Source organism: Podarcis melisellensis (assembly GCF_964234715.1).
Source record: "Podarcis melisellensis genome assembly, chromosome: 9".
NCBI classification, from domain to species: Eukaryota; Metazoa; Chordata; class Lepidosauria; order Squamata; family Lacertidae; genus Podarcis; species Podarcis melisellensis.
Window position 1 is genome coordinate 1,156,407 of NC_138541.1, and position 17,345 is coordinate 1,173,751.

At 49.8% G+C, this 17,345-nt stretch overlaps 1 protein-coding gene across 1 annotated transcript in view; it reads left to right on the forward strand.

The window, feature by feature from the left end:
• Positions 1 to 17,345, forward strand: part of EXOC6B (exocyst complex component 6B) — a 213,486-nt gene that overhangs the window by 123,292 nt on the left and 72,849 nt on the right. Inside the window, exons 9-18 of the mRNA XM_081924938.1 lie at positions 1,145 to 1,228; positions 1,372 to 1,418; positions 3,089 to 3,209; positions 3,694 to 3,765; positions 4,467 to 4,564; positions 5,088 to 5,193; positions 7,174 to 7,283; positions 10,663 to 10,774; positions 12,479 to 12,613; positions 13,903 to 14,082. Of these exons, the coding sequence (XP_081781064.1) occupies positions 1,145 to 1,228; positions 1,372 to 1,418; positions 3,089 to 3,209; positions 3,694 to 3,765; positions 4,467 to 4,564; positions 5,088 to 5,193; positions 7,174 to 7,283; positions 10,663 to 10,774; positions 12,479 to 12,613; positions 13,903 to 14,082 (1,065 nt within the window). The remainder of the gene's footprint in view (positions 1 to 1,144; positions 1,229 to 1,371; positions 1,419 to 3,088; positions 3,210 to 3,693; positions 3,766 to 4,466; positions 4,565 to 5,087; positions 5,194 to 7,173; positions 7,284 to 10,662; positions 10,775 to 12,478; positions 12,614 to 13,902; positions 14,083 to 17,345) is intronic.

Here is a 17,345-nt window from a genome sequence, read left to right on the forward strand (position 1 = left end):
CTCCAAAGTTTGATAGTCAAGGGATAAGAGGAGAGGTCCTTTTGTGGATTAGTTAAGTTGCAAGAGACATCACCTTGCCAACGAAGGTCCATATAGTTAAAGCTATGGTTTTCCCAGTAGTGATGTATGGAAGTGAGAGGTGGACCATAAAGAAGGCTGATCGCCAAAGAATGGATGCTTTTGAATTCTGGTGCTAGAGGAGACTCTTGAGAGTCCCATGGACTGCAAGAAGATCCAGCCTCTCCATTCTGAAGGAAATCAGCCCTGAGTGCTCACTGGAAGGACAGATCCTGAAGCTGAGGCTCCAAGACTTTGGCCACCTCATGAGAAGAGAAGACTCCCTGGAAAAGACCCTGATGTTGGGAAAGATGGGGGGCACAAGGAGAAGGGGACAACAGAGGATGAGATGGTTGGACAGTGTTCTCGAAGCTACCAGCATGAGTTTGACCAAACTGCGGGAGGCAGTGGAAGACAGGAGTGCCTGACGTGCTCTGGTCCAGGGGGTCACAAAGAGGCGGACACGACTAAACGACTAAACAACAACAACAGTTGCAGGAAACAGAGAGTTGGAATAAATTGAAAGGGACAATTCTCCGAATGGAGAGCTGTAGAAAGCAGAGTCCACCAAAGAGGAGTATTGGGACCTGTGTTTTTTTAACTTGTTCATAAGCGATCTAGAGTTAGGGATGAGCAGTGAGGTGGCAAAGTGGTAAAATGTTAAATACAGCTCAATATAAGGAAGTGTAAACTGATGCATGTCAGAGCAAAAAAATATGAATTTCACATATACACTCATGGGGGCAGACTTGGTGGTAACTGACCAGGAATGAGATCTTGGAAGTCCATTTCCCTGGAGCGCCTGCTGCAACCAGGCTTGGGAATGGTCAGCCTTGGATATACTCTATGTTTCTCTTAAGCGTTTGATGAGATTCCTGCATTGCAGAGGGTTGGACTAGAGGGCCTTCAGAGTCCCTTCCATCTCCAGGATTCTAGGTCCAAGAGACTCAGGAGCTCAGATCTCTACTTGGCCATGTTCAAAACAGATTTGTCTCAGTTCTTCACCTTTGGGGAGCAGCTGCTTTCTCTGGGCAGGAGGTGGGGGCGGTCAGGACCGGAGCTTGACCAGGTCTCTTCTTCTCCTCAGGGCGCCCGAGATTCCTTTGAGAGCTACTACCGGAAGCAGAGGAGAAAGCAGGCCCGGCTGGTGCTGCAGCCCCCCTCCAACATGGTAGGTGGGGCTCCCTTGAATAGGTTTCAGGTTCCGAGCTGGGCTGGGGTTGAGGGTTTCTCCACCAAACCTCTGGATATCTGATTTTGCTCCCTTCTCTTTTCAGCACATTTTAATCTTGATCCATTTCTCTCCCCCTCCAGCACGAGACGTTGGGCGGCTACCGGAAATACTTCAACCAGATTGTAGGGTAGGTATTGTTCTTTCTCTTCATCTGCTTAGATGCTGCAAATACCCTTCCTTTTAAAAAGGCATTTTCTGAGTCCTGCATGGAGGGGGTTGAAGCAAGAGAACCAAGTGCTTCCTAAATGAGTCTGAATGCCCCAAACCTTGCATGGTGCACGTGAGGGCAGAGAGATCTTGCACATTTTGCAGGCTGGAGAATAAAGGGATTTTGTGTACAGTGAATTGGGTACAGGGAAGCGGGGCTGTGGAACCTCTTTTTTTGGGGGGGGGGGTTTCAAGAAAATGTCTGTCAGGGACTCCTGGGTTCAAGGTGCCTCCTGCATGACATCCCACATCCTGAATGATGAGAGCACAGAGGTTTCCCCGGTTCTTGGGATCTTTCTGCTGCCGTGCTGAGCTTAGCTCTCAAATGCCAGAGAAGTGTGCATTCACCAGGCTTTCCCAGCTCATTGGTGGAAATAGGCCTGCAGAGCAAATAATTATGTGAGATGTGAGCAAAGGAGCCAAGTGTGTGACTTGACACACACACACACACACACACACACTTGAGTCTGAAGCCCAGTTGCAAGTGCAATGCTAAGTAGAGGTACATATTTAGAGGAAATTGCCTGGAAAGATGGTCCTAAGAACATAAGGCGAGCCCTGCAGCTGGATCACGCCACCTAGCCCAGCATCCTGTTTTCAATGTGGTCAAGCAGATCTTTCTTCTTCTTCTTCTTCTTCTTCTTCTTCTTCTTCTTCTTCTTCTTCTTCTTCTTCTTCTTCTTCTTCTTCTGTTGCTTCTGCTGTTGCGATTCCTCATAGCCGAGTAAGATTGCCTTCCATAAACACGGTTTTAACAATGAGTCCGTAAGTGGCTGTGGAGGCCAATTCTGGATCCACACCTCCTTCCACAATTGGGACATTGGTTTCCGGGCAGGAGTTGTTCATGGTGTGGATTTGCCAAGTGTACCTTCCTCTTAGCACGTTTCTCCCTTGTGTCCTGAGTTTGAGTGTCTTCAAAGCCCTTGACACCTTTGGTAAAGGCTGTTCTCCAACTGGAGCGCTCACAGGCCAGTGTTTCCCAGTTGTTGGTGTTTGTACTAAATTTTTATAGATTTGCCTTGAGACAGTCTTTAAACCTCTTTTGTTGACCACCAGCATTACACTTTCCATTTTTAAGTTCAGAATAGAGCAGTTGCTTTGGAAAACGATCATCAGGCATCCACACAACATGACCAGTCCTACGAAGTTGATGTTGAAGAATCACTGCTTTGACACTGGGGATCTTTGCTTCAGGCAGATGCCCTAATGGGACCTGGGTGCAGAAACACTCTCCCCTTGGTGATTCCCATCGACTGGCATCCAGAGAAATCCCACCTCCAACACAGCATCATGGCTTGCAGCCAATGGTAGCCTTATTCTCTGAGAATTCTTTTGAACCCCCCTTAAGCTTTCCGGCTCTGTCTAACCCTAACCCTGGGAGTGAGTGGAGGAGACCCATGAACTCCCAACGGTGCACCCGACCCAGAGCTCTGGACCAGGGCTGCTGATGGGGCTTCCCCACGACTTGTAGGCTTACCAGATGGATTTGCAGGAGCCCGCCCAGCTTGCGGATTCTGTCGAATTCCATGCGGACTCAGGGACACCTGAGCTCAACTCCTTACAGCCTCCTCTTCTTTTCCCTTCTGGCAGCTTTTTCGTCATTGAGGACCACGTCCTGCACACAAGCCAGGGCTTGGTGGACAGAGTCTACATCGATGAGCTCTGGGAGATGGCGCTGTCAAAGACGATTGCTGCTCTCCGGACGCATTCCGTGAGTATCAGTGCTTTGGTCTGAAGTGGTTGTAGGTGGGCAGGCAGCCTTGGTCCTTGGAAAACACCGTTGCAGAAGTTGGATTGGTGCTGGTCTCTGGATTTGCTTCCAGGGGTACCCTCTCTGCAACGAAAGCCCTTCATTGTATTCCTCATTTTTAAAGGCAGGGCCTTGGTTACTATCAGTGGCGTAGCGTGGGTTGTCAGCACCCGGGGCAAGGCAAGTAATTTGCGCCCCCTAACCCTAACCCCCAGATGTTGCGCCCGGTGCGGCCGGCCCCCCCTGCACCCCCACGCTACGCCACTGGTTACTATTGTTTTTCCTAGCAACTGAAGTTTATGGGGGGAAGCCAAAGTTAAAGGAGAACGTTTCTTGTTTCTTTTCCACACACCCTCCCGGTGTGCTCCCTGTTCTGACCCTTCTGGAAGAAAGGTGGGGTGGAACAGTAGCATGTCAATAAATAACCCTTTCCCCTCTCTTACAGTCCTACTGCTCTGACCCCAACCTGATTTTGGACTTGAAGAATCTCATTGTGCTTTTTGCTGATACGCTCCAGGTGTGTAGCTCCTCTTTGTTGCTCCCGCTGCCTCATAGGTCTGCCAGCTTTCTCTCATGTGCCCAGGGCCTCCTCAGCCAGCCTTCTGAGCCCGGGCCCCTTCTCTCTGCCCCCCAACCCTTGTCTTGCTCAAAGGGGGCAGCCCTACGATTTGCCGCTTGCAGCAGCTGATGACCCCCCGAATCTGTACAACCCTGGGCCTTACCTGACTCTCCCCATTGCGTGAGTGGCTGTAGCTTGCTGCCAAGGTTCCCCAGAGAGGTTTTCCTGCTCCTGTGAGACTTGCCTCTTCCCTTCATGTTCTGAAATTCCATCCATGGTTTTCTGGGCTTCGTATCGGAATGGGTTTCCTAGCTGTGATCCCTGCATTGCAGGGGATTGAACTCAATGACCTTTGGGGTCTCTTCCAATTTTACCATTCAAGGATTCTGTGGGGAGGGGCTGCCCAAAATGTTCTCTGCTGCAATTTCTTGTGCTCCACCCTAGAAGTGCAGCTTCCCCGGGGCCCTTCTCAAAGCCCAAGGGTCCCCCAGAAGCCAAGGGGCAGAGCACCAAAGCCGCTTTCCACGGGACCCTCCAGGATGCGAAATGTGGATGTGCTGCATTGCCCTTCTCTCTCCCTGGATCTGCCGCTCTGTGTAAAGTGTGAAGTGGCCCTTTGTGCCTTCCGTGTGGTCGAATGTTTGTGTCTCTCTGCCCAGGGATACGGCTTCCCCGTCAACCACCTCTTTGACTTGCTGCTGGAAATCCGGGATCAGTACAGTGAGACTCTGCTGAAGAAGTGGGCAGGAGCCTTCAGGTGAGGCTAATTTCAGAAGCCCCCGGGGGCTGGTCTCAAGCGTTCGGGGGCAGAGACCTTGGAGGAGATGCCGGCTGCCTCCTTTTCTCTTCCCCTGGCAGGATGCTTCTGTACCTCAGGGGAGGGGGTGGCACCTGGGTTACACCTGCTGCAGGGCTGGGTCCCACTCCAGGGAGGTTTTTGTGGGCTGGGGGAGGCTGCGTGTGCAAGGGGCTGCTGAGATTTGGCCTGAGGGTGGCATCTGCTCCCTCTCTGCCTTCCACACGCTTGACTGTATGTTCTGCAGGAGAAGTAGGATGGTGCCCACCTGCCCCCAGTAGCATTCCTGGGTCCTCAGTGGATCCTGGCGATGTTCTGTCTCCAGCATCCAAGTAACTCTACTGCTTCATTTCATTTCATTTCTTGCAAATGCTCCTGTGGTGGCTTCCTGGGAGGCCAAGGCCTTCCTCCTCCTCCTACCCGAAGCAGAGCGAGGTCTATCTTTCTCACTGTCCTCCTTTATTGTCATTGCGGCATTTCACAGAAACATTTTGGATTCAGACAACTACAGTCCCATCCCGGTGGCCAACGAAGAGCAGTATCAGAAAATGGTCGGGCAGTTTCCCTTCCATGATCCGGAGCTGGAAAAGGTAAGTGGAGGGCAGGTAGGTGGGGCTTGGGGTCTGGTGGGGTTTTTATGTTGCTGTTGATTTTTTGTATCTTACTTTGGAACTAATAATTTATGTGGAAATTGTCCACTTTGGTTGTGTACTTCTGATGTTTAGCTTATTGCTTATGACTACTTTAGTTATGCGTGCAGTTACGTATTTTTTGTAGGTTTTGATCTGCCTTGAACATGGGTTGGGAAGACGGCGTGCAAATAAAATGATTTATTGATTGAGGTGGTGTGTCAGAGCTTCCCTTTGCTCCCCCTTAGAGACTTTTCAAGAAAAAGCTGGGCAGGCATCTATCCTTTATTTTTTAAAATATTTTTATTATGAATTTAAACAAAACATATTATCTTAAAATATCCTTAATTCCCTCCCCATTTCCCCCCTCCCTCCCCATTAAACAACCCCCCTCCCCCCCGACTTCCCTCAGTTCCAATATCTGGTTTCTCCATCGATGCTATTTTCTGCATGTTACAAAATTGTATAAATCCATAATTTATCTGACTGGTTATTATCAATAAAAAGTTTGTGAGTGTTTATTCAAAGCCTGCCAAGGAGTCCAGTTCACTTTGTTGCTTCTTTAATACTATGTAAAAGTTACAGATAGGTAGCCGTGTTGGTCTGCCATAGTCAAAACAAAAAAAATTCCTTCCAGTAGCACCTTAAAGACCAACTAAGTTAGTTCTTGGTATGAGCTTTTCGTGTCCATGGTATCTGAAGAAGTGTGCATGCACACGAAAGCTCATACCAAGAACTAACTTAGTTGGTCTTTAAGGTGCTACTGGAAGGAATTTTTTTTTGTTTTGACTATGTAAAAGGTTCCCATTCATCTTTAAAGTCGCAGTTATCCTTGTCCCTTTGTTTCTTTGTCAGTTTTGCCAGTTCTGCATAGTCTACCAGGCATCTATCCTTTAAACTGAGAATGTTCTTCCTCAGGGAAGAGGGCAAGCTCCTTAGCTCAGAAGAACCTCTCCCTACAGAGATGAGGGAAAGGGCCTTGGGTGAAGACTAGAAAACTCTCCAACTTGGTCAGACTTTAGAGAAATAAACTTTTTCCCTGGCAAACATGAGCAGGTTGGTGCAGAGGAGTCTTCACCAACCAGATGCTTTAGACTGCGGCTTCCATAAGCTTGAGCTGTCCTGGTAGGGCATAAGGACATAGGAATGGCCTGCTGGATCAGGCCAAAGGCCCATGTAGTCCAACATCCTGTTCTTGCAGTGGCCAACCTGGTGCCTGTGTGAAACCTGCAAGCAGGACATGAGCCCAGGAGCAACTCTCCAGCAGCTGGTTTTGGGAAGCATTCCCTGCCTCCTGCTGTGGAGTTGAGAGCAGAGCTATCCTTACCATCAATGGCCTTATCGTCCATGAATTTGTCCAATCCTCTTCTAAAGCCAGCCAAGTTGGTGGCCATTGCACAACAGCTGGATAGCACCAGGTTGTCGGAGGCTGGTGGTGTAGAGATAGGCAGAGGAACGTCACGGAGGACCTGGGCATTGGTTCCTGGTGGCCACAGCTTTAAGGCTAGAATCAAACTGACTTCAAAGGAATTCTGTGCCCGGTGCCACCCACGTTGGTTGAGGTGCCAGGGGGGAGCTTGCTGGCATGCCTCTTTCAGCCTCCCTTTGCTTGTTCCTACGGGAGGCCTGGGCTGCTGAACAAAACATGCTTGGCTGCCCCAAATCGTCGTTGTGTGGGGTCGAAAGAGAAGCCAGGCTGCTTTGCATGGGGGAAAGGCTTTGTCCAAGAAGGACTCCTGAAAGGGGAGACGGGGGGAGGGAGGGAGCAAAGGGGCTAAGGTCTTATCTGTGGAAATAATAATAATAATAATAATAATAATAATAATAATAATAATAAAATAATAATAATAATAATAATAATAAATGCACCTGCTGCCTTGCATGTGCCTTGACCCCATGATCTGCCTTGGGGCATCTCTCACTCTCCTCTCCCTTTTTCAGCAACCGTTCCCCAAGAAGTTCCCCTTTTCCGAGTTTGTGCCTAGAGTTTACAGCCAGATCAAGGAATTTATCTACGCTTGCCTGAAGTTCTCTGAAGACCTTCATCTAAGGTATGACAACCAGATGCTACTGACTCCTCTGGACTTGATAAAAACCAGTGCTTTTCCCCAGTTCATTTTGGGGCATAAAACCATTTCTCCTTTGGATTGCCTTTCTGCTTGGGCACCCCCCTTCCTCTCATCAGGTGATGATGATGAGCGTTGTCTGTTGGGCCTATTATCATATAAAAAATGCTGCCATATAATAGGATCTGCCAATAATATTAATCATCAACATATGTGTAATTTAGATGAAGAAGACAGGTACCCTTCAAAGTACCCTTCCCCACCCAGGCATCCTTCAGGTGGGTTGGGCTGTATGGTTCCCATCAGCCACATCCAGAAAGGTGTATGATGGTGAAACAGGTGGGAGTTGTAGGCAGAAACATCTGGAGGGCAACAGGTTGAGGAAGGCTGTCTTAGCCAACGGTTTGTTGCATCAGCTTTCAAGGGAGGAGCTTCAACCCTGAACAAAACTAGGTGGCCCTTCCCTGTCCATATCAGAAGAAGAAGAGCTTCTGCAAACATAAGCCAACTTTTTATTTTTATTAAAAATGAACACTTGTAGAACACATCAATTGCTCTGGCCACCAAATCTAGAATTTGAGGGAGGGGTTGACCTTTGGGACAGGGTACAAAGAGCCAAGATTGTGGTGGTGTTTATCGCAGACGGATGCCTCGAGGTATCTTCAGGATTGCTTCTCTGATTCCTTCTGGCTGAGTTCTGGGTTCTTCTACTCCTGCCACCCCTGGAGTCCCATCTTTTGAAAAACAGCGTGTGTTGCACCACATGGGCCCATGCATTATGGGCAAATGCTTGCAGAAAATGTCCACCTTGGTTTGAGTAGAGGGTGGAGTTCTCTCCCAAGGGACATTCCTGGGAGTCCAGAGCTTTCCCTTCTGTGATTCCCTTGAGCAGGACCAACAGAGGCCGATCCTCTTGCCTGGAGGCCACCTTGGTCCTTCATTAGAAATAAGTGTCTTTATTGTTATTATGTCCAGCCTTGGCTTAGCAGGGCACTTTTTTCCAGCAGGAGCAACAAGGGAGCTGAGAAAAAAAGGCTGCTGCTGCTGCTACTGTTGACTCTTCCCTTCAGCTTGACAGCCTGTATTAGTTTTTATTAGGACGTTTGCCTGCAAAGGCGGCGGCGTTTTTTTCTTTCTGCCTCTCTCCTCTCCCCTGTCATTTATGGTGCGCCCCAGAGTGATTGGGGTCAGGCTGTCCATCACAGCCGCCACGAAGGTCACGGCTGCTGTGCCAGGAACTCGGGGGCTGCCAGCCGTCACTGTCACAGATGTCTTTCTTTCGGCACACTCAATAGCTCCCCACCTCCCTGCCCCGCAAAGAGCAGACCCTGCAGCAAAGAACGCGGAGTGTGATTTTTGTTAATTAGGATTCCAAGCAACAAATGCCTCCCCTTGGGGAGTAGTGGGGGGGGGGAGGAGGACAAGGAATGTGTACAAGGAGTTGGGGGGGGTAGCAGAGGAGGAGGAGGAGGGGGCACTCCTTGCCTCAAACTAGAGAGTTTAGAGTTGCTCCCTGGTTTGTCTGTCGTGATGCCCTTGAGATAAGAACCTCTAAGGAGCCGGCTGGGTCAGGCCCATGCTCCACCTAGTCCAGCGCCCTGTTCTCACAGGGGTCAAACAGATGCCCCAGTGAGAAACCCACAAGCAGGATCCGGGCACAAGAACCCTCTTCCCTCCTGCCCTTTCCAGCAACTGCAGTTCAGAAGCATGGCAGAGGTAGTAGCCACAGATCGCCCTCTCCTCCTCCATGATTGTGTCTAATCCCCATTTAAAACCCTCCAGCTTGGTGGCCATCCCAGTCAGGGTGATCCATAGGTTGACCGGGCACTGCATCAATAAGGGCTTTGATCTGTCCTGAATCTCCCAGCCTTCAGCTTCATCGGAGGCTCACGATACGATAATACGATAATCTTTATTCTCGTCGTCCCATACAGAACAACGAAATTGAAAAAAATCAATCAGAAATTCAAAGACCCACAAGCCTGCTATCCCAGCCTGGTTAGCCCCGAAAAACTCTGATACCCCATAATTGAATACAATATACTCACATAAAGACTACCTTACACTGCGTTTACATCCTTTCTTTCCTACGCTCTTTCCTTATATTGACGGACTCCTTGTCACTCTGCTCTCACAAAAAAGCCCTTGGCCATGTGTCTGGCTTGTCTTGGCACAGGGAACCCTTCCGAGTCTTGAGAATTGGGTTAGTGCCCCTTTTGGTCCCTTTGGGTGCTGTCCTCACCCAGACTCAGATAGGTGCATGCCAGGAAGCACACCCCTGTTGATTCCTGTTTCTAGGAACATGACTTGGGCCTCACTCTGGACGCCATTTGGGATGCCACAGTCACGTCCCTGTGGACTGTTCCACTGGATTGCAGCTGCCGTACATTAACACATGTTGAGGTCTCCACTTGCTACATCTTGCTTTATTTCCCCATGCTTTCAGACCTGGGACCATTCCTGGATGTATGAAATACATGTAACTTGTTCTGGAATTCGACCAGGAGCTCTTATGGCTCTTATATGAAACAATCAGTGACAGTTTTCAAAAATTCAACATGGTTCCATTTATAGTAAAGGTAAAGGGACCCCTGACCATTAGGTCCAGTCGTGGCCGACTCTGGGGCTGCGGCGTTCATCTCACTTTATTGGCCGAGGGAGCCGGCGTACAGCATGTGGCCAGCATGACTAAACCGCTTCTGGCAAACCAGAGCAGCGCACAGAAACACCGTTTACCTTCCTGCCGGAGTGGTACCTATTCATCTACTTGCACTTTGACGTGCTTTCGAACTGCTAGGTTGGCAGGAGCAGGGACTGAGCAACGGGAGCTCACCCCGTAGCAGGGATTTGAACCGGCGACCTTCTGATCGGCAAGTCCTAGGCTCTGTAGTTTAAGCCACAGCGCTACCCGCTCCCTCCATTTATAGTAGTGTAACATAAAAAGAGAGTGAATCACAGGTGCCTGTTCCTTCTCTCTCTCTCCCCCCCCCCCCCCAATTTGGGACTTCATCCTTGTGGGCTCAGTTCAGCTTCTGCCAGGATGTCACTTCCTCTGTGATGAGAGGCTGAAATCTCCATCCTCAACTACTCAACATGCGCACACTCAGGGTGCAAAACGTTGCTCGCCATCAGGACTCGTCTGGCTCATTCTCTTCCGCCGTCATGAGAATTCAGAATTGCCATTTGCTGGAATCACAATTCCCTCAGAGGTCCTCAGTCTGCCTGGATGGCAACCACGTTGTTTTTGATGCTGGGTTTTTGAAAGGGCCACTTGACCCTCCAGGATTATCTGGTTCCAAAGCAATGCTTGGTTCACTGCCCCTTTAAGCAATTTCTCTTCTTCACGTCTCTCTCTGCCTTTCAGCTCCACCGAAGTGGATGACATGATTCGGAAATCGACCAACTTGCTGCTGACTCGAACGCTGAGCAACTGCTTGCAGAACGTCATCAAGAGGAGGAACGTCGGCCTGACGGAGGCGAGTGCTCTGCTTTCGGACGTGTGTGTGTGTGTTTGCCCCTGCCTTCATAGTTACTTTGGATATGGGAGCATGAATTCTGTGCGCCTTCTCCTCCTCTTCATGTGCCTCGCCTGAAAGGAAGAGCAATTTTCAGCAGTCCTGTAGAAAGCCCCCTCTCTACACACTTGATTGATCTCTTCTCCTGCCTCCCACCTACTTCCTTGCCTTGGACACAGGATCTCCCATGTCCAAATCTCAAACACCCCATCATTTCCACCCTCCCCATTAAGGCCATTTCTTGTGCTGCTCCACAACACAGACGTTTCTTGGAGTGGTGGTGGTAGCTTCTCACGCCTGCTAAAACCGAAGGTCCAAGTGTCCTCTTAGCCGTTCCTTGAAGGAGCTCTCCACTGATCAATGGGGACGTGGGGTCTGGGAGAGCCTGCATGCAACACGCGTAACTAAAAGTGGAATGTGGTGGTGGGGCTGGCTACCTCCAGTGTGAGTAGATCTGCGATTGCACTTCACCCTCAAGAGATCTTGCACCCATGCGCTACAATCTCCACCAGCCTCACCTAATCTTACTAACCCACAAACAGCCGACTTTCTCAGCTTAATAAGGTGGTGGCAAAAGGGGTAGTTAGATTCAGTGGAACCTTGGCTCCTGAACGCCTTGGGAGCCGAACGCTCCAGCTCCTGAATGAATGAAAACCGGAAGTAATGTTCTTTGGAAGCCGAACGCTCAGCGTGGCTTCCGTGGCTTCTGATTGGCTGCAGGAAGCTGCTGCAGCCAATCAAAAGCCGTGCCTTGGTTCCCAAACTGTTTTGGGAATCGAACAGACTCCCGGAACAGATTACGTTCGGGAACCAAGGTTCCACTGTATTTGTTGGAAGCCTGGCAGGAGACGGTAGAGGCCTTGGAGTGGAAGCAAGTTGGTTTCAAAAAAACGGGAAGATGATCAAAAGTAGCTGAGATGGCTCCAGAGGTAAGAGGGAGCCCTACAACTGATGCGAATCCCCCTTCTTTAGTGTAAAATCCCCAGCACCGGGGGGGGGGGGACAGGGAGGGGAAGGCAGGACGAGAAAAAGGGGTTCTGGTTTTCTTTTGTTGTATTGCTCCTCCTTAGAAATACCTGCAGCCACCTCTAATGTCAGGCACAGGAGCATTTTTATCTCCCCCCCTCCAGCCCAAGAAAAAATAACAGGGCATGTTTTGCAGCAGTCACAAACCCTCAAATCCTGAGACAACCAAATTGGCTCTTTCTTAATTGCCCCTCCGAGTGCCTGCAGGTTTTCCTAAAGAGCCTTGTCTGAGCTGGGGGGAGGGAGGGAGGAGCTGTCACTCAGGCTCCTGTCACTTAAGACTTATTGGCAAAGGGCTTCAGATCTACTGTCTTGCTTTTTTTTTCTTCCTGTAGCCAGATTGCCTTTTAATGGGATTGGAGACGAGGTGAATTTAGAAAATTCATTAGAGTTTTTCTTCTGCCTCTAGCAGAAATCCTTGGGAAATTCCTTCCCAGAGAGCCGTGAATGGCTTAGAAACATCACCTGTTGGGGAAAAGAGACCCGTTTCCCTGACTCTTTGTCCAGACCTATTGTGTTCTGCCAGAGGCTGTGTCTGAATGACCGCAGGTGCCCATTGTGGGTTGCCTTGGCTTTATCTGTTCTGCTGTCGGTTGTTGAAAAACCAAAGTGTGAAATGTGTGTCTGCTCCTTTTCCAGCTGGTCCAGATTATTATCAACACAACACACTTGGAGAAGTCCTGCAGGTTCCTTGAGGAATTCATAACCAACATCACCAACGTCCTGCCAGAAACCGTCCACACGACGAAGTTATATGGAACGACCACCTTCAAGGTGAGGCTGGTGCCGTGTGCTGGTGGGAAGCTCTGCTAAAGGTACAATAACCAAGCATATTGAAGAACAAGCCCTGCTGAAGCAGAGCCAGCATGGCTTCTGCAAAGCCAAAGCCCGTGCCAGGAACCGATTAGAGTTCTTTGAGAATGTCAGCAGGGATATAGATGAAGGTGATTTGGTTAACATCGAGCCATGGAATCATAGAATCATAGAATTGTAGAGGGACCCCGAGCGTCATTTATTCCAAACCCCCTGCAATGCAGGAATCTCAGCTCAAGCATCCATGACAGACGTCTGTCCAACTGCTGCTTAAATACATCCAATGAAGGAGAGTCCCCCACCTCCTGAGGGAGACTGTTCCACCATTGAGCAGCTCTTCCTTTCAGAAAGTTCTTCCTGGTGTTTAGTCGGAATCTCCTTTCTTGTGACTTGAATCCATTGGTTCTGGTCCTACCCCCCAGAGCAGGAGAAAACAAGCTTGCCCCACCTTCCATGTGATGGAATACCTTTAGGTATTTGAAGATGGCTCTCATATCTCCTCTCAGTCTCCTCTTTACTGGGTTAAATTGGGTATAATTCCCTTAACTGTTCTTCATAAGGCTTCGTTTCCAGACCCTGGATCATCTTGGTCTCCCTCCTCTGCACATGTTCCAGCTTGTCAGCATCCTTCTTAAATTGTGGTGCCCAGAATTGGACACAGCATTCCAGGTGTGGTTTGACCAAAGCAGGATAGAGTGGGTCTATGACTTCCCTTGACCTGGACACTAGACTTCTGTTGATGCAGCCCAGAATAGCATTAGCTTTTTTTGCTGCTGCCTCGTACTGTTGACTCACGTTAAGCTTGTGGTCCACCAAGACATCTAGATCTTTTTCACCTGTACTTCTAGTAAGCCGGGTGTCCCCCATCCTATATTTGTGCATCTGGTTCTACCTGCCTAAGAGCAGAACCTTATACTTGGACTTCCAAGAATGATTGCTATTTGGACAAGAGCCTTTTAACTTGTGCATAAATGACCTAGAGTAAGAGCTGAGCAGAGAAGTTGCCAAGTTTGCTGATTATATCAAATTGTTTAGGGCCATTAAAGCTCGCCACCATTGTCAAAGGGTTTTCTTTTACTTGCATATTTATTTATTACATAAGCTATTTTTAGTACCTGCCCTTCACAAAAGGCCCCAGGGAGGTTACATCCTCCTGAGGGATCCTGGAGGCAGTCATGGATGGTCCACCTCACTCAAAGAATTCCAGTTGTGATGCTTCGTTTCCCGCTCAGCCTGCTTCTCTCCCTCAGGACGCTCGCCATGCTGCAGAGGAGGAGATCTACACGAACTTGAACCAGAAGATCGACCAGTTCTTGCAGCTTGCAGATTACGACTGGATGGCCGTCGAGGCAGGGTCAAAGGCCAGCGACTACCTGGTGGACCTCATTGCCTTCCTGCGCAGCACCTTCGCGGTCTTTACACACCTGCCTGTAAGTGTGTCTCGGAACACGAAGGTTCTTCTTCTCCCTCTCCCTCTTCTTCTTTTCGGGAGCTTCTGTTCCAGTTGCACACCTCCTGAGCTACCACAGATGCAGCTGGCAGGAGAGGATGATGTTAGGAGCCTCCCCAGAGGTGGTGAAGGCAAAACCAAGGGCCAGAGCTGTTCCTTAGTGCATTTAGCCGGGGACAACAGTCTCCTTCTCCTGGAGCTGGTCGGCAACTGCATTTGCTGACGGAGGAGGACGACATCCAAGCCTCTTCTTCACATTGTGCTTGATGGGTCCTTCCACAAGCATTTCAATGCCAAAAGCCACTTGGGAAAACCTTGCTGCCTCTGCCCCTTCCTTCCTCTGTCCTTGGCTTCTTTCTGTGTCCTCCTGAGTCCTGCTTGCCATGTGTCATTTGCAGGAACAGTTTCCTCTCTAGGATTAAACTCTGAAAGACCAGATCTCCCTGTTTGCAGCAGAATCGGGCTGTGCTTGGTGCAGACTGGCTAGCACCTCTCCTGTCGCACACCCCTGAGCAGTTTTTCAACTTTAAAAAAACCTGTTTGTTCTAAGCGAATTGGTAACACTGAGCATAAGTGCTGTATTATATATATAATGCAACCGCAAGACGTTTTTTCAAAGGCAGGCAAGCCTGTCTGAATCATGGGAGGGAGTGGCAATCATGCCACCAAATAAGGGTCCAGCTCAATGGTTGGCATGTCTCTGAAACGCTGGGCAAAGGGCGGAGGAAGGTGAAACGGCCTGAGGGTACCTGCTTTCCATCTTCTAGAGGTGTGGCGTATTCCACTGGAGAAGCAGATTGTGGCCATTCTGAAGATGCTCTTAGCTCTCTGCAGACGATTTTTCCGAGTAGTAGGGAGAGAGCAGGATTGCCCCTGCTGGCCTTGCCCCACTCCGTCCTCTGTGCAGGATCAGCCTGATGTCATTGGTGGGGCTTTCCCCCACTGTCATTCCCTCTGGCTGCCACTCAGCGACTTGAGCTTTTGTCGTTGTTTCGAATATACTTTTGGGATTGTGGAGACTGTAGTGGTGAAGTTAACCACCCTTCATTTCAGTCCAGGCTCAGAAAGTATTTAGCAAATCTCGGGGCTGTGCATTTTCCTTGGAGCCAGGTGCCCCCCACCCCCCGCCAAATCCAGGCCTCAGAATAAAGTGGGGAGAGAAATAGATGATGGTGCAAAAAGAGAGTTCAGATCTGTGTGTGAGAGAGAGGTGGGGAGTGAGGTCCCCAGTTTTCTCACCCATGTAATTTGGACGCTCCTTTCACATTAGTGGCAAATGGGAGAAGAAGTGAGCAACGTACAACAGGGTGAAATTAGTATCCGTTGTCAGTGGCTACAGTTCAGTGAAATGTGAGCATGCACAGTCCTCTGGGAGACCCTCTCGTGGATCTTGCACGTGATATTTAGTTTTGGTCACTGCATATCATGACGTTCAAGGGGACGCTCTCGCCTGCCCTGCTTTCCCTGGCACAGGGTTGGGGAGAGTCCCATTCCTCAGTTCGAGGTCTGGTTTATAGAGCACTCCAGTTGGTGGTCTCCTTTAGCAGCTCAGCTCTGCGGGGGACGCTTTTCCACCCGAGCATAAAGCATCCCTAACGTGGAGATGTGCGGGAATGCAGGACGTGTCTGCGATGATTTATGGGATGGGTCTGGAGCGATTAATCTTCCTTAAACCATTAATGATGTTCTCCCAGATTGATCAGGACATTCTCAAAGTGGGGCTGGGAGAGACCGAGCGGAAACGGTTTCCCCTGCTTTCAGGTGGGTGTTTCTGTTCTCATGCCCAGAAATGGTCTGGTGGGGAGCTTGGAGGTGGCTGCAAAGAGTCTGGACAGGACGTGCTCCCCCAAAAGAGGGAGGCACGACCCCTCTGGTCCTGACGGATGCTTCTCCGTCCTGCTGCTTTCTCACTGGGTGCTGGCTTGAAAAGAGGGCAGCAAATAGGAGCTGGGACCCGCACGCCTTGCGCTGTCAAATGCTCAAGCCCTGGGTGAAGAGTTCGCAGGTGAGGGTGGGGCCCTCCAGCCTCTTATGGCCCCCACCCAGAGAACTTCCATGGTGGTTTGGAGTAACCGTTTTCAGATGGCCTCAAAAGAGTGGAACACGCTCAGGGATGAAACCCTGGGCCTGGGACCCCCACCCCACCCCGAATGCACTAATCAAGCAGGGTGGTAGTGGTTCGCCACAAAGGAATGGGAGGCAAACCCCGGCACCCAAATCTAAAATAAAACAAGCTAGTATTTTATATATATATCTTTTTCAAAATGGTCTCCAGCTCTTTGGAGAACGGGTCTCTGGTTGCAGGAGATGGCTATCACGGCCGAGAGAGAGAGAGAGGGAGCCCCTTTGTCCCTGGTGGCTGCCTGTTATTTTAATTTCATGTCAGACAAGTCAGAGTAAATCGCCCGGACAGATCTGCGCCAAGCGTGCGGATTTGTTGACTCTAAGCCTTTTGCAGATGGAAGGTTATGTCAACACCTATGGCGGGGCTGTCAGCTTAACAAAGCAAGGAAGTTTTTTATTTGTTGGGGAAAGGAGTGTTTTTCTGTTTTGATTTTTAAGTTTCCTTTAATCCTCGGAGGCTTGTATCTTGATAACCTTCTTGTGCGGGGTAATCGGGGAAGGTCAGGAGGTTAGGGCGACCTGGGAAGGGGAAGTAATCTTTCAGCAATCCTCCCGGCCGTAATCGGCTCCAGCAGTTCAGCCTGAACTCTTTGCAAGGGGAGCCTGGTGCTCTCCCTCCCTCCCTCCCTCCCTCCCTCCCTCCCTCCCTCCCTCAGCCTCTCCCTCGCTTCCCCCCCTCCTCCCCTGTTTACTTTTGGCCAGATGGTGAGCGCAGATTTCAGATGGAACCCTGAAAAATCTTTAAAAGTCTTGCTTGGGTCCAGGCCCTCCTTCGCGGGTCGATCTGGCCGTCGCCATCCTTGCACAGAAAGCCTTTGCTTGCCCCGGGTGGTGGAGAGCTCTGCAAAGTTTATTTCCCCATACAGTGGTACCTCGGGTTACATACGCTTCAGGTTACAGACTCCGCTAACCCAGAAATAGTGCTTCGGGTTAAGAACTTTGCTTCAGGATGAGAACAGAAATTGTGCTCCGGCGGTGCGGCAGCAGCAGGAGGCCCCAATAGCTAAAGTGGTGCTTCAGGTTAAGAACAGTTTCAGGTTAAGAACGGACCTCCAGAACGAATTAAGTTCTTAACCGAGGTACCACTGTAAAGGAAATTTGCCCCTTTGGATGGGCTCG